The sequence below is a fragment of the Scyliorhinus canicula genome, chromosome 10, assembly GCF_902713615.1.
Source record: "Scyliorhinus canicula chromosome 10, sScyCan1.1, whole genome shotgun sequence".
Taxonomy (NCBI): Eukaryota; Metazoa; Chordata; class Chondrichthyes; order Carcharhiniformes; family Scyliorhinidae; genus Scyliorhinus; species Scyliorhinus canicula.
Window position 1 is genome coordinate 108,659,132 of NC_052155.1, and position 14,805 is coordinate 108,673,936.

General features: G+C 42.5%; 1 protein-coding gene across 9 annotated transcripts in view; it reads right to left on the reverse strand.

Moving 5' to 3' along the window:
• Positions 1-14,805, reverse strand: part of arfgef1 (ADP-ribosylation factor guanine nucleotide-exchange factor 1 (brefeldin A-inhibited)) — a 280,401-nt gene that overhangs the window by 39,980 nt on the left and 225,616 nt on the right. For all 9 annotated transcript variants that reach the window (XR_005462112.1, XM_038809540.1, XM_038809538.1 and 6 more), the window contains 3 exons: positions 10,420-10,549; positions 2,749-2,884; positions 676-814 (listed from right to left, as the gene is read on the reverse strand). Coding sequence is in view for 8 of the 9 variants with exons in the window: in XM_038809540.1 (XP_038665468.1) it covers positions 676-814; positions 2,749-2,884; positions 10,420-10,549 (405 nt within the window). In the remaining variant the exon portion in view is untranslated. The remainder of the gene's footprint in view (positions 1-675; positions 815-2,748; positions 2,885-10,419; positions 10,550-14,805) is intronic.

Here is a 14,805-nt window from a genome sequence, read left to right on the forward strand (position 1 = left end):
TTGTATTGGCCCATGTCATAAACTTTATAAGCTCATCCTCTATAATTTGAGTCTATTGCCACAGCTGTGTTGCATATCAAATTTAGATATTAAAGAATAAATCTTTAATATTTGAAGAAACAACCAGGTTCAAACCACAAGCTAAGTGATCTCAGATAGTTGGAGTAAAGGTCCTACAATTGACCTCAAAGTCTCTGGGTTAGGAACAGGAAAACTGGCTCACAATTCTATCCAGCAATCATTACTGAAGTGTACTGATGTCAATGTTGGGTGAGTACAAGAATGGTTTATTCAATCATGGTTGAGAAGCAACCATAACTGAATAAATTGCTAACACTATCTGCTGACTTTAATAACGGATATCTGCTAAGCTCATGGACATGGATGTCCCCCTAACCATACATAGCCAAGACTTCGAATTGTTTAGAAGAGGAAAGGGAAGTAAACCAGTGAGAAATAATAAAATCTGTAAAATCAAACATTTAATATTTCATCCATTCGAGACTGCACCAGCATTTTTCTTTTATTAACATATTACTGGAACCTTATATTGGAGAACTTTTAAGCAGTTATACAAAGTACTTTAACATTTAAAGGATTAATATAAACTCCTTGACACAGGATGCATGGTAAGGAAATTTATTTTTTAAATTTCCGTTTAAAAAGATCTCTTACACATGAGGAATTGTTGTCTTGAAGATATCCAACATACAGTTGCAAGTTTTGTCCCATGTTTCTGGCAAAAACTTTTCCCCATTGAGAATGACAACATTCTCCAGACAGTTCGTACCAGATCGAGCTAGTTGTTCGTTATCTGGGGAAAAGGAGACGTTTTAACAGAATAATTGATAAAAGATTTTTTCAACAATTTGTTTATGGTTGCATTCATATTACAACTGTTGCATAGATGTAAAGCAAATTGACTGTCTCCAGAGAAAAGTACACCCTCCTACCAGAAGTTTCATTTTGCTTCATTTCACAGTCTGGTCAGGTACAGACTCTGAATTTACACCACTGCAAATTGGTGCAAGTGATAACATTCAAAACTGACAGCACAATTGCTGTGCAACTTCAGCATTTATTTTTTCAGACCACAAGCAAGCATGCACCATCCCTCCAATCTTGATGCCCCAAATTTTCCACAAACTGCATTAATGTCCATCTTTGATCAGCCAGAATGAAATGAAATTTGAGGAACTTCTGCACCACATCACTAGAAGAACAATTGTTTTGATGATGACAATACTAGATCAACCTATCCCTGGTCGATTATGAAACCTTCATTCTTTTAAGTCTGCAATTATGCAGCCACTTTAAGTTTAACTCAAAGTAGATATGGGTCTGCACTTAAGAAAGTATACTATACCTTGAAGATTAGATAAATCTGACACCTGTGCAGATAAAATCACCTCCAGCAGAGCAGCTCTCATTGCTTGGACGAAAATGTGGTGGGTCTGATTAGCAAGTTTTGGATGATACTAAGATTGCAGGAGTTGCGGATATTGATCAAGATTGTCAGAGAATACAGCAGGATATAGATTTGGGCAGAGAAATGGCAGATGGAATTTAACCCGGACAAACGCGAGGTGATATATTTTGGTAGATCCAATTCAGGTGGGAGCTACAAAATAAATGGCAGAACCATCTGGAGCATAGAGACACAGAGAGATTTGTGCATGCAGGTCCACAGATCCTTAAAAGTGGCAGCACAGGTGGAACGGGTGGTAAAGAAAGCATATGGCATGCTTGCCTACATAGGACGGGGTTTAGAGTATAAAAGCTCAAAAATTATGTTACAATTATATAAAATGTTGGTTAGGCCACATTGGGAATGCTGTGTCCAATTCTGGTCACCGCACTACTAGTAGGAGGGGGTGGAGGTTCAGTGGAGATGAGTGGGGGAAGTTTATTTTACACAGAGAGGGGTGATGCCTGGAATGCACTGCCAAGTGAGGTGGTTGAGGCAGATACGTTAGCGACCTCTAAGACTTATCTGGATAGGCACATGAACAGACGGGGTATGGAAGGATACAGGCGGTAGGTCTAGATATGATACGTGATCAGCGCAGGCATGGAGGGCCAAAAGGCCTGTTCCTGTGCTGTATTGTTCTTTGTTCATACCATATGGCATTCAACTTAAATCTGATGGGGAATCAGGTTTAAAAAATACTTAGGTGACTTTCACCACATGAAAATACCATTGCCTAATTCACCCAATACAATCAAAAAGATGCTGATGAAAGCATGTTAGCACGCACAAATATTTTCTCCTGGAATTTAAAGTGTGAGGCACAGCTCGTAGCAGAACTCTAGAATTTACTGCTTCACACTTTGGTCTCGACCCATTTGGGTATTTTAACAGCCAAACATATAGAACATAGAACATAGAACAGTACAGCACAGAACAGGCCCTTCAGCCCTCAATGTTGTGCCGAGCCATGATCACCCTACTCAAACCCACGTATCCACCCTATACCCGTAACCCAACAACCCCCTCCCTTAACCTTACTCTGGTTATCTGGTTATACTTTAAGTGGAGCAAATGTTTAAACATAATTATCATTCCAAGTAGTCAAATTTTCAATTTACAACTACAATAATCTACTACATGACGTGCAACTCTGGAAATTAAAATTAATAATCTTAATTTTCTATGTATATTCCAAAAAGATACCTTATCTTACGAGAGAAAATAGCAAAAGGTGTACTGTTTGCATTTGTGTTAATATTTTTCTCTGTTAATCTTACCTTGCTGCACACACCAATATAACTGTGCAAATATATCATCCAGAAGGACATCATTGAGTACTTCAAAGTACTGAGTGAATACATCACAGATAGCATAAAGTGCATGGTTACAAGTGGTGGTCATCCATTCAGCTTTCTGAAAAATTAAAATGTTATGATGGTAATATCCCAAACTCTTAACAGATCCACATCTAATATACCTTACTGTTATGTTGCATTATACCTGTGTATTAATGGTTACCTCTATAAATCACCATTGTAAATTTAAACATCAATTTTATTCTAGATCAAAATAGTGTTCGATATTTTCCAACTTTTTGATTAACATGTACAAGGAATCCTAGTATCATGAGTATAAGTTTGTCATTTGCATGTAGGAGTACAGTTTGGAGAAACCAGATCTTGGGAGAAATAAGTAGTGTCATGCGAGAGTACCTTTAAGAAATGGGTGTCTATTACTGCAGTGATGTCAGACTGTGGGTGGAGCTGGGCTGTCTGTCAGCTTTTAGTTTCACTGAGAAAAGCTTTGGTGTGTCTGTGTTTTTTTGGTTTCATTTTTCAGTGTTGGAGCTGAAGCCAGACAAAGCAAGTGTACTGCTGTTCTCTCTGCCATGAAAAGACTATCTGTTGATCATTTGGTGAATTCAGAATTATAAATGTTTTCAGTAGTGAATGTAAACCTGATGCGCTTCTGTTAAAAGGTGTTTCTTTTGTCTTCTGGATGTTGTTTGGAAATTTATTAAGGATTACTTAGTGTTGTATTCTTTGGGGTTGTATTTGAATTAATGGTTGCTATGATGTTCACTGTATGTTTTAAAAAGGTTAACTTGAGTTCACAGAATAAACATTGTTTTGCTTTAAAAAATACTTTTCCATTTCTGCTGTACCACACCTGCAGAGTGGGCCGTGTGCTCCCCATACCACAATCTAGAAAGATGGCATCAGACATTAAAGACAATGTTGAGGGCTTATTGTCACGATTATCCAGAGGATTGGGATAAAGGAATTCCATTCGTACTGCTTGCAATTAGGGATGCACCTAATGAGTCAACCAAATTCAGTCCTTTGAACTAATTTTTGCTCATGAGGTAAGAGGACCACTTCAATTGATTCAGGAAAAATTGATGAGTGAAAAATCGGAAATTACATTATTGGATTACGTGTCACATTTTAGGGGATGATTAAATAGAGGTGAATTGGCTATACAACAGTTAAAAGTTGCACAAAATGTGATGAAACGGGTAGCGGACAAGAAATCCAAAGTTCGTAGTTTTGCCACTGGGGATAAAGTTTTAGTATTGTTACCAGTGGTAGGTGAACCTTTAAAAGCAAGGTTTTGTGGACCTTATCAGATCGAAAGGAAATTAAGTGAGGTGAATTGTGTGGTAAAAACACCAGATAGAAGAAAGACTCACGAAGTGTGTCATGTGAATATGGTAGAGAAAAAGGAGTTATTAATGATTCTAACTCAAAGCGACGAACCAAATCCAGATAACTGTGAATTTGACATACCTCAAATTAAATTGGAAAATGAGGATGTTCTTAAAAATTGGGATAAATTGTTGAGTTACCTTCCAGAGGAAAAATGGACTGACCTGAAAGAGTTATTGATATCACGTGGGCAGGTTTGTAGAGATAAATTGCGAAGTACTAAAATGGTTATACATGACATAGATGTGGGAAATGCTGTTCCAATCAAACAACATCCATACAGACTTAATCCTTTAAAATTGGCACAGGTTAACAAAGAGATTGAGAGTATGCTTAAAAATGGCATAATTGAAGTGGGTTGCAGCCAATGGAGCTCACCCATAATGATGGCACCTAAACCAGATGGTACCCAACGGTTGTGTGTGGATTATAGAAAGGTTAATGCAGTTACAAGAACAAACTCTTATCCTATCCCACATCTGGAGGGTTGCACTGAGAAAGTGGGACAATCAGCTTTTATTTTCAAACTGGATTTTCTTAAAGGTTACTGGCAGGTACCTTTATCCGAAAGGGCGAAGGAGATTTCAGCTTTTGTGACTCCAGATGGCATATACCAATTCAAAGTTATGCCATTTGGCATGAAAAACGCCCCAGACACATTTCAACGGTTAACTAACAAAGTTGTTTCAGGATTACCCAATTGTACGTTATACATCGACGATCTGGTAATTTTCAGCCAGACATGGCAAGAACATTTAAAACATCTGATGGAGTTATTCGATCGACTTCAGTTGGCAGTTTGGTGATAAACCTAGCCAAAACTGAATTTCGAAAAGCTCAAGTCACGTTCCTTCGCCATACAATCGGACAGGGCCGAACGGTCACACGGGATGTGAAACCAACAGTTATTGAGGAGTTTTCAATACCCTCAAGACGAAGGGAAATAATGCGATTTCTTGGCATGAGTGGATTTGAACGAACATTTGTGCTAAAGTTTTGTAGCGTGATTGCTCCACTGATGGACTTGTTGAAGAAACGTCGAAAATGTAACTGGCAGCGGAGTTTCAACAGGCATTTGACTGCCTGAAAGCTATGATAACCAATGCTCCTGTGTTGGAGCATTACAAGGAACTCTGTGATCAGATTGAACTAAAGTATCTGACTTTAAAGAGACGTGCCGAGGCGTAGAGAAATGGATGGATCGTGCAGAGACCTTCTTGTTCAAAGAGACTGTCAATCGAGAAGGATTCCAGTTGGAGGAAGAAGAAAAAAAAATGGACTATATTATTATACCTGTTTGTGTGTGTTTTTTATTAAACGAAAAAGTATATTTACTGTGTGTATTTCTTAAAGGATAGTGAAAAGGTGAAAAATGAAACTATCTTGAAGTTGATGGGTTTTTTTTTTCTTGGGGGGGGGGGTGTCATGTGAGAGTACCTTTAAAAAAATGGGTGTCTATTACTGCAGTGATGTCAGACTGTGGGTGGAGCTGGGCTGTCTGTCTTTTAGTTTCACTGAGAAAAGCTTGGGTGTGTCTGTGTTTTTTTGGTTTCATTTTTCAGTGTTGGAGCTGAAGCCAGACAAAGCAGGTGTACTGCTGTTCTCTCTGCCATGAAAAGACTATCTCTTGATCATTTGGTGAATTCAGAATTATAAATGTTTTCAGTAGTGAATGTAAACCTGATGCGCTTCTGTTAAAAGGTGTTTCTTTTGTCTTCTGGATGTTGTTTGGAAAGTTATTAAGGATTACTTAGTGTTGTATTCTTTGGGGGTTGTATTTGAATTAATGGTTGCTATGATGTTCACTGTATGTTTTAAAAAGGTTAACTTTAGTTCATAGAATAAACATTGTTTTGCTTTAAAAAATACTTTTCCATTTCTGCTGTACCACACCTGTAGAGTGGGCCGTGTGTTCCCCATACCACAATCTATTAAAAGTTGTGGGTCAGGTGAACTCCATGATACACTTTGGGGTTCTCTAAACCCAGGCCCATAACAGAAGTACTGCTGCAAAGACTAGAAATTCGTCATCCTGCTGTCCCTGAGGAACACAGAAAAATCCAGTGGAAGGCGCGACCTCTACTATGCCGACTTAAAAGAATGACTTGTAAAAACATAGAAAATAGGAGCAGGAGGCCATTCAGCTCTTCGAGCCTGCTCTGCCATTCATTATGACTGATCGTCCAACTCAATAGCCTGATCCCGCTTTCCCCCCATATCATTCGACCCTCTTCGCCCTAACTGCCATATTTAACTGCTTCTTGAAAACATGCAATGTTTTGGCCTCAACTACCTCCTGTTATAACAAATTCACAGGCCGACCACTCTCTGGGTGAAGAAATTTCACCTCATCTCTGTCCTAAATGGTCTACCCAAATCCTCAGACACAAATACCATCACAAACATCCTTCCTGCATCTATGCTGTCTCGTCCTGTTAGAATTTTATAGGTTTCTATGAAATCCCCCCTCATTCTTCTGAACACCAGCAAATACAATCCTAACCGATTCAATTGCTCATCATACGTCAGTCCCGCTATCCAAGGAATCAGTCTGGTGAACCTTCGCTGCATTCTCAAGTAAGAACATCCTTCCTCAGATAAGGAGACCATAACTACACACATTATTGCAAGTGTGGCCTTACCAAGGCCCTGTGTAACTGCAGAAAGACATCCCTGTTCATGTACTCAAATCCTCTCGCAATGAAGGCCAGCACACCATTTGCCTTCTTTACCGCCTGCAGACCTTCAGTGACTGGACACCCAGGTCCATTGCACATTCTCCTCTCCTAATTGATGGCCATTCAGATAAGTCTGGCTTCCAAAGTGGATAACCTCGTATTACTCCAAATTATATTGCATCTACCATTCATTTGCCCACCCACTCAACTTGTCCAAATCACACAGGATCTTTGCATCCCACCCAACTTCGTGTCATCTGCAAATTTGGAGATGTTGCATATTGTTTCCTCATCTAAAGCATTAATATATATTGTGAATAGCTGACGCCGTGGCACTGATACCTGTGGTACTTCACTAGTCACTGCCTGCCAATTTGAAAACGACCTATTAATTCCTACTCTTTGTCCTGCCAACTAGTTTTCTACTCAATACACTACCCCTAATCCCATGCGCTTTAATTCTACACACTGATCTCTTATGCGGGACTTTGTAAAAAGCCTTCTGAAAATCTAAATATACCATATCCACTGGCTTACCCTCATCAAGTCTACAAGTTACATCCTCACAGAATTCCAGTAGATTTATCAAGCATGATTTCCCCTTCATAAATCCATGCTGACTCTGTCCGATCCTGCCACTGTTTTCTAAGTGTTCTGCTATAAAATCTTTGATAATGGATTCTAGAATTTCCCCCACTACCGGTGTCATGTTACTGGTCTGTAGTTCCTTGTTTTCCCTCTATGTCCCTTTTTAAATAGCGGAGTTACATTAGCTGCCCTCCAATCTGCAGGAACTGTTCCAGAGTCTGTGGAATCCTGGAAGATGACCACCAATGCATCCACTTTTTCGAGAGCCATTTCCTTACGTACTCAGAGATGTAAATTATCAGGCCCTGGGGATTTATTGGCCTTCAGCCCTATCAATTTCCCCAACACCATTTCTCTACTAATACTGATCTCCCTCAGTTCCTCCCTCTCACTAAACACTGCAAACCCCAACTGGTATCTGATTTGTGGCTTCATTTGTGAAGACAGACCAAAGTATGTTTAGTTGATCAGCCACTTCTTTGTCCCCGTTATACATTGGCCCTCTCTCTGACTGTCAGGGTCCTACATTTGACTTCACCAATCCTTGTCTCTTCACCCACCTGCAGAAACATTTACAGTCAGTTTTTCAGTTCCCTGCAAGCTCTATTTTCTCCGTCTTAATCACAGAATTTACAGTGCAGAAGAAGGCCATTTGGCCCATCGAGTCTGCACCGGCCTTTGGAAAGAGCACCCTACCTATAGCCTACCTAAGCCCACCTCCACCCTATCCCCACACTTCCATCCTATCCCCGTAACCCCACCTTAACCTTTTTGGACACCAAGGGCCTTTTTTGGACACTAAGGACAGTTTAGCATAACCAATCCACCTACCCCTGCACATCTTTGGACTGTGGGAGGAAACCAGAGCACCCGGAGGAAATCCACGCAGACACGGGAAGAACTTGCAGACTCTGCACAGACAGTGACCCAAGCCGGGAATTGAACCTGGGATCCTGGCGCTGTGAAGCCATTGTGCTAACAACTATGCTACCGTGCTGCCCTGATCAATCCCTTGGTCGTTCTTTGCTGAATTCTAAACCGCTCCCAATCCTCAGACCTGTTGTTTTTCTTGGCGAATTTGTATAATTCTTCCTTGGATTGAATACAATCTCTTTTTTTTCAATGTTTTTATTGGGTTTTATACATGATATACTTACAAACGAACACACAGAAAACAAAAAACAGAGGAAGTAAAAACTTCATAACACGTAGCTGAAAAGGGGGTTTTTCTCCCCCCATCTCTCTTTTCATTTTACATTACAAATACAAACAAAACAAACTTGAGTGGTACCCCCAATGCCTTTTGCATCCCTTCATCGATTTTTTGTTTTTGTCCATTTTCCTCAGCCTTGGCCCCCCAGGTTGTGTTCCCTCCTCTTTTCTCCTTCCCTCATCTTCCCTCCCTGACCGCTCCCACCCCCTTATTCTCTGCTACTCCCCTTTCCTGCTGGGTTTAGCAAACCCTCTTCTCTTCCCCCCCCCCCCCCCCCCCCAGTCCTCCCTCCCTTCCATAATATCCTGGCTATTTTCCCTTGGTTCCTGGCTACTTGTTTATTTGTTTGCTGGCCGCAAACAGGTTCCGGAACAGTCGGGTGAATAGCTCTCATGTTTTGAGGATGCCATCTTCCGACCCTCGAATGGCAAATGTGATATTCTCCATTTGGCGAAATTCCAATATGTGGGACAGACAGTCTGCAACTATAGGTGGTGCTGCTGACCGCCAGCCGAGCAGGATTCTATGGCGGGCGATCATGGTAGCACAGTGGTTAGCACTGTTACTTCACAGTTCCAGGGTCCCAGGAATGATTCCCAGCTTGGGTCACTGTCTGTGCGGAGTTTGTACGTTCTCCCCGTGTCTGTGTGGGTTTCCTCCGGGTGCTCCGGTTTCCACCCACAGTCCAAAGATGTGCAGGTTAGATGGATTGGCCATGCTAAATTGCCCTTAGTGCTCAAAAAAAACATTAGGTGGGGTTAAGGGCAGAGGATGGAGGTGTTCAGTCATGTAAACATGCGACAAGCTAACAATAGTCCCGAAAGACATGCTTGTTAGGTGAATTGGACATTCTGAATTCTCCTTCTGTGTACCCGAGCAGGTGCTGGAATGTGGCGACTAGGGCCTTTTCCCAGTAACTTCATTGCAGTGTTAATGTAAGCCTACTTGTGACAATAAAAATTATTATTAAACAGCACAACAGCTTCAAATCGCTGTCGATTGAACTTTCAACTACACTGGAAACCTAAACATTATCCCATGTGTTTGTTTCTGTTAGGATCCCCACCTGGAAATCAACTGCACTGACAGATCTGAATATCAGTTGGGTGGGAGTCACAAGGATATGAAGGGTAAATCAGAAGTATTTTTCAAATAGTTAGGATAACATGGAATGCCTTACCAGAAATAGAGGAGACAATAACATTATTTAAAAAGGTTTGAGCAGATATTTGGAAAGGAATATTAGCCTACAGGAAATGAGCCAAAATAAATTGAGAGCTATTTAAAAATATGAGGGGATCAAATAAAAATGGTTCCAATGGCTGAAGGGTTGATAATTAGAGGGTAATGATTTGAAATGTTTGTCAAAACAATCAGATGTGGTGAGAGGTAAAACTTTGTCATGCAACAATTGGTTAGGATTAGGAATGACTGCCCTGACAAGGTGGGGGAAATACAGATTCAATCATAATCTTAAAAAGGAAATTGGATGTATACTTCAAGGAGGAAACATTTTTGGGATACTCGGAAAGAGTATTGAAACGGGACTAATGGGATTGCGAACTAGCTGGCACCAACCGGAAGGGCCAAATGTCCTTCTTCGATGCTGTACTATTTCATGATATATGAATTGAGCAGGTTACTATAATTGAAGCACAAGAATCAATATACAGTGATATGTTGGAATGATTTGTTTTTGTACTATGAACTCCTATCCTTACATATGTAAGAAATACACTCAGAGTAATTGCATCTACTTACTTCAGTCTGCTGTTCTGGAAGTTTCATATTGTCAAAGATCCTGAAAACAATCCTAAACAGATCTTGCCACCAGTGCTTCTCAAAAGTATGACCATATGTTTTCATTATTTCAAACATCACAGTTAATCCCCTGTGTCAGGATAAAACAAAACATGTCAGAGCATGCCACCCTGCATATTTCTAAAAGATATCCGTATATATGCAGAGACCTTAATTAGCAACTTCTTCATTTATGGCAGGAGAGTTAGCTGTGCTTCCCATTTGCTACACTAGAGTAATGTAGAGTAGGGGGTGGTTTAGGCAGGTCCTTGCACAAATGGAGTCGTGGTTTGCACTATGTGTTATTTGCTTTTTCTTTTGTACGGTACTATACAATGTCATTGTTTTATATGCCAAAAATACCTCAATAAAATTGTTTATTAAAAAAAATCTACAAGTTAGCTATAATACAAGAGGTGCTAACCATATTCCTTATAGTCTATTCAGCTCTGATCTCTTCTCCAATTTGAGCATCTTACAAAAAAAATAACTCTTTGCTTTTTGACCAAAATTAAATAGCCCACACAACCAAAGAAGTGCAAGTAAGGTTATGGCTGATTATTTATAAAAATATTAGGTCAGTACCCTACGTTTTAATACTGACCGAATCTCAACCAAACTAGGATATCAATATAGGGTAAAAATATTTAACCTGCATTGAATATTCTCAATTGACTATCTTATTCTTAAAACTCATTTAAAATTTACATGACGCTACATATTTACTAGGAGATTAAGCATTTCATAGAACTTCCGTTATGAAGCAGCGCGGAGCATTACAATGTTATAAAACCAGCATAAAGATGTGTGCTTAAAAAGCCACCTTTACAGTGGTGTCAGAGGTGTACTCCAAACTTATATTGTGCACAGGTGACACAGGTGAAAACACATTGCATTCATTAACTCTGGAAGCACAGTTTTTGTTTAAGCCAGGACTGTGTGGACACACCTAAAGCAAATCTGACAGACTGCACAATTAAAGCCAACACTCAAGAACATTGCGTACACCGCATCGGCACAACTATGAAAACAGCCTCATTTCATTAATGTTGCTTTCATATCAGGTTTTGCAATTCTAATTTTACTTTACATAGTGTCCAATTAAGCCAACAGCACAAGATGAATTCTGACATATGATAATAAAATGTTCTGTAACATAGAGAAAACACCCATCCTTTAACATTTCGGTATAATTCAAACCATCCTTTAGGTACTCCTAAAATGTATTTACGGGATGTGGACGTCGTTGGTGAGGCTAGCATTTATTGGCCATCCCTAGTCGCCCTTCATAAGGTGGTGGTGAGTTGCCTTCTTGAACCGCTGCAGTCCCTGAGGTGTAGGTACATCCGCAGTGCTGTTAGGGAGGGAGTTCCAGGATTTTGACCCAGCGAAGGAACGGCATACGGACACAGGTTCAATTCCCAGCTTGAGTCACCGTCTGTGCGCAGTTTGCACGTTCTCCCAGTGTCTGCGTGGGTTTCCTCCGGGTACTCCGGTTTCCTCCCACAAGGCCCGAAAGACCTGCTTGTTCAGTGAACTCTCCCTTGGCGTACCCAAACAGGCAGTGTGGCGACTAGGGGTTTTTCATAGTAACTTCATTGCAGTGTTAATGTAAGCCTACTTGTGACAATAAGAAAGATTATGGGCGGAATTCTCCGCTCCCGGGAAAAATCGGGAGGGCCATCGTGAACTCGGCCGAGTTTCACAACGGCCTCGGAGGCCACTCTTCACCCCCTATTCTCCCCTCCCGGCGGGGCTAGGAGCGACGCTCCGTAACTCTCGGCTGCCGGGCGGCGCGTCGAGAGTGACGCGACGGTGGCGCCTATGTGACGTCACCGCGCATGCGCAGGTTGGCCGGCTCCAACCCCCGCATGCGCAGCTGACGTCACGACGGCTGACAGCTCGAACCCGCGCATGCGCGGTGGCCGTCTTTCCCCTCAGCCGCCCCGCAAGACGTGGCGGCTTGTTCTTGCGGGGCGGCGGAGGGGAAATAGTGCGTCTGATTGAGACGCCGGGCCGACGATCGGTGGACACCGATCGCGGGCCTGTCCCCTCCCGAGCACAGTCGTGGTGCTCATTCCCCACCAGGCCCCCTACAAACCCCAAAACGGGCATCTCACGGCGATTTCATGACGGCAGCGACCAGGTGCGGTTGCCGCCGTCGTGAAACGGTCGCGAACGGCAAGCCGTTCGGCCCATCCGGGTCGGAGAATTGCCGGTCGCCGTGAAAAACGGCGAGCGATGATTCTTCCGAGTGGGGGGGGGGGGGGGGGGGGGGGGGGGGGTGGGAGAATCACGGGGGGCACCAGGTGGTCGTGAAATTAGTCGGGGGGCCCTCCCGCGATTCTCCCACCCGGCGTGTGGAGTGGAGAATCGCGCCCTATATATTATATATATTTCTAAGGCAAGGTGGTGAGTGACTTGGAGGGGAACGTCCAGGTGGTGGAGTTCCCAGGTATCTGCTATTGCTAGGTGGTAGTGGTCGTGGGTTAGGAAGGTGCTGTCTAAAGATCCTTGGCAAGCTCCAGCAGTGCATCTTGCAGATGGTATACATGGTTTCCACTGTTCTTCAAGTATTGGAGGGATTGAGTGTTTGTGGAAGGGGCAGCAATCAAGTGGGCTGCTTCATCCTGGGTGGTATTGATCTTCTTGAATGTTGTTGGAGCTGCCCTCATACAGTCAAGTGGAGAGTATTCCATTACATTCCTGACTTGTGCCTTGTAGATGGTGGACAGGCGTTGGAGGGTCAGGAGAATAATTTGCTGCAGGAATCCTAGCCTTTGACTTGCTCTGGTAGCCACAGCATTAATATGGCTAGACCAGTTCAGTTTCTCATCAGTGGTAACCCCCCGGGATGTTGATTGTGGGGGATTCAACGATGGTAATGCCACTAAATGTCATGGGGCAATAATGGTTAGATCCTCTCTTGTAGGAGATGCTCATTGCCTGGCACTTGTGTGATGCCAATGTACCTTGCCATTTGTCAGCCTAAGCCGGGATATTGTCATCCAGGTCTTGCTGCATTTGGACATGGACTGCTTCATTATCTGAGGAGTTGCGAAGGAACATTGTGCAGTTATCCGCAAACATACCCATTCTGACCTTATGATGGAAGGGAGGTCATTGATGAAGCAGCTGAAGATGGTTGAGCCGAAGACACTACCCTGAGGAACTCCTGCAGTGATGTCCTGGAGCTGAGATGATTTACCTCCAACCACCACAACCATCTTTCCTTGTATGACTCCAACCAGCGGAGAGTTTTCCCCTGATTCCCATTGACTCCAGTTTAGCTAGCGCTCCTTGATGCCATACTTAGTCAAATGCTGCTTTGATGTCAAGGGCAGTAACTCTCACCTCACCTCTGGCATTCAGCTCTTTTGTTCATGTTTGAATCAAGGCTGTAATGAGTTCAGGAGCTGAGTGACCCTGGCAGAACCCAAACTGAGTGTCCATGAGCAGGTTATTGCTGAGTAAGTGCCGCTTGATAGCACTGTTGACCCTTCCATCACTTTACTGATTATATAGAGTAGACTGATAGGACGGTAATTGGCTGGGTTGCATTTGTCCTGTTTCTTTTGTACAAGACACCGAGGCAATTTTCCACATTGCCGGGTAGATGCCAGTGTTGTAGCTGTACTGGAACAGCTTGGCTAAGGGTTGTGGCAAGTTCTGGAGCATAAGTCTTCAGTACTATTGCCGGAATATTGTCAGGGCCCATAGCCTTTTCCGTATCCAGTGCCTTCAGCCATTTCTTGACATCACGTGGAGTGTATTGGCTGAAAATTGACATCTGTGATGCCGGAGACCTCCAGAGGAGACCGAGATGGATCACTGGCTTGGCACTTCTGGCTGAAGACTGTTGCGAATGCTTCAGCCTTGTCTTTTCCACAGATGTGTTGGGTTCCGCCATCATTGAGAATGAGGATATTTGTGAAGACTCCCCCTCTAGCGAGTTGTTCAATTGTCCACCACCATTTATGATTGGATGTGGCAGGACTACAGAGCTTAGATCTGATGTGTTTGTTGTGGAATTGTTTAGCTCTGTCTATTACTTGCTCTTATGCTGTTTGGAAAACAGGTAGCCCTGTGCTGTAGCTTCACCAGTTCAACACCTCATTTTTCAGTATGCCTGATGTTGCTCCTGGCATACTCTCCTGTTCTCTTCATTGAACCAGGGTTGATCCCTTGACTTGGTGGTAATGGCAGAGTGGGGGATATGCCAGGCCATGAGGTTGTATATTGTGGTGGAGTACAATTCTGCTGCTATTGATCCACAGAGTCTCAGGGATGCTCAGTCTTGAGTTGCGAGATGTTTTTTTTTAATTTAAAGTACCCAATTCATTTTTT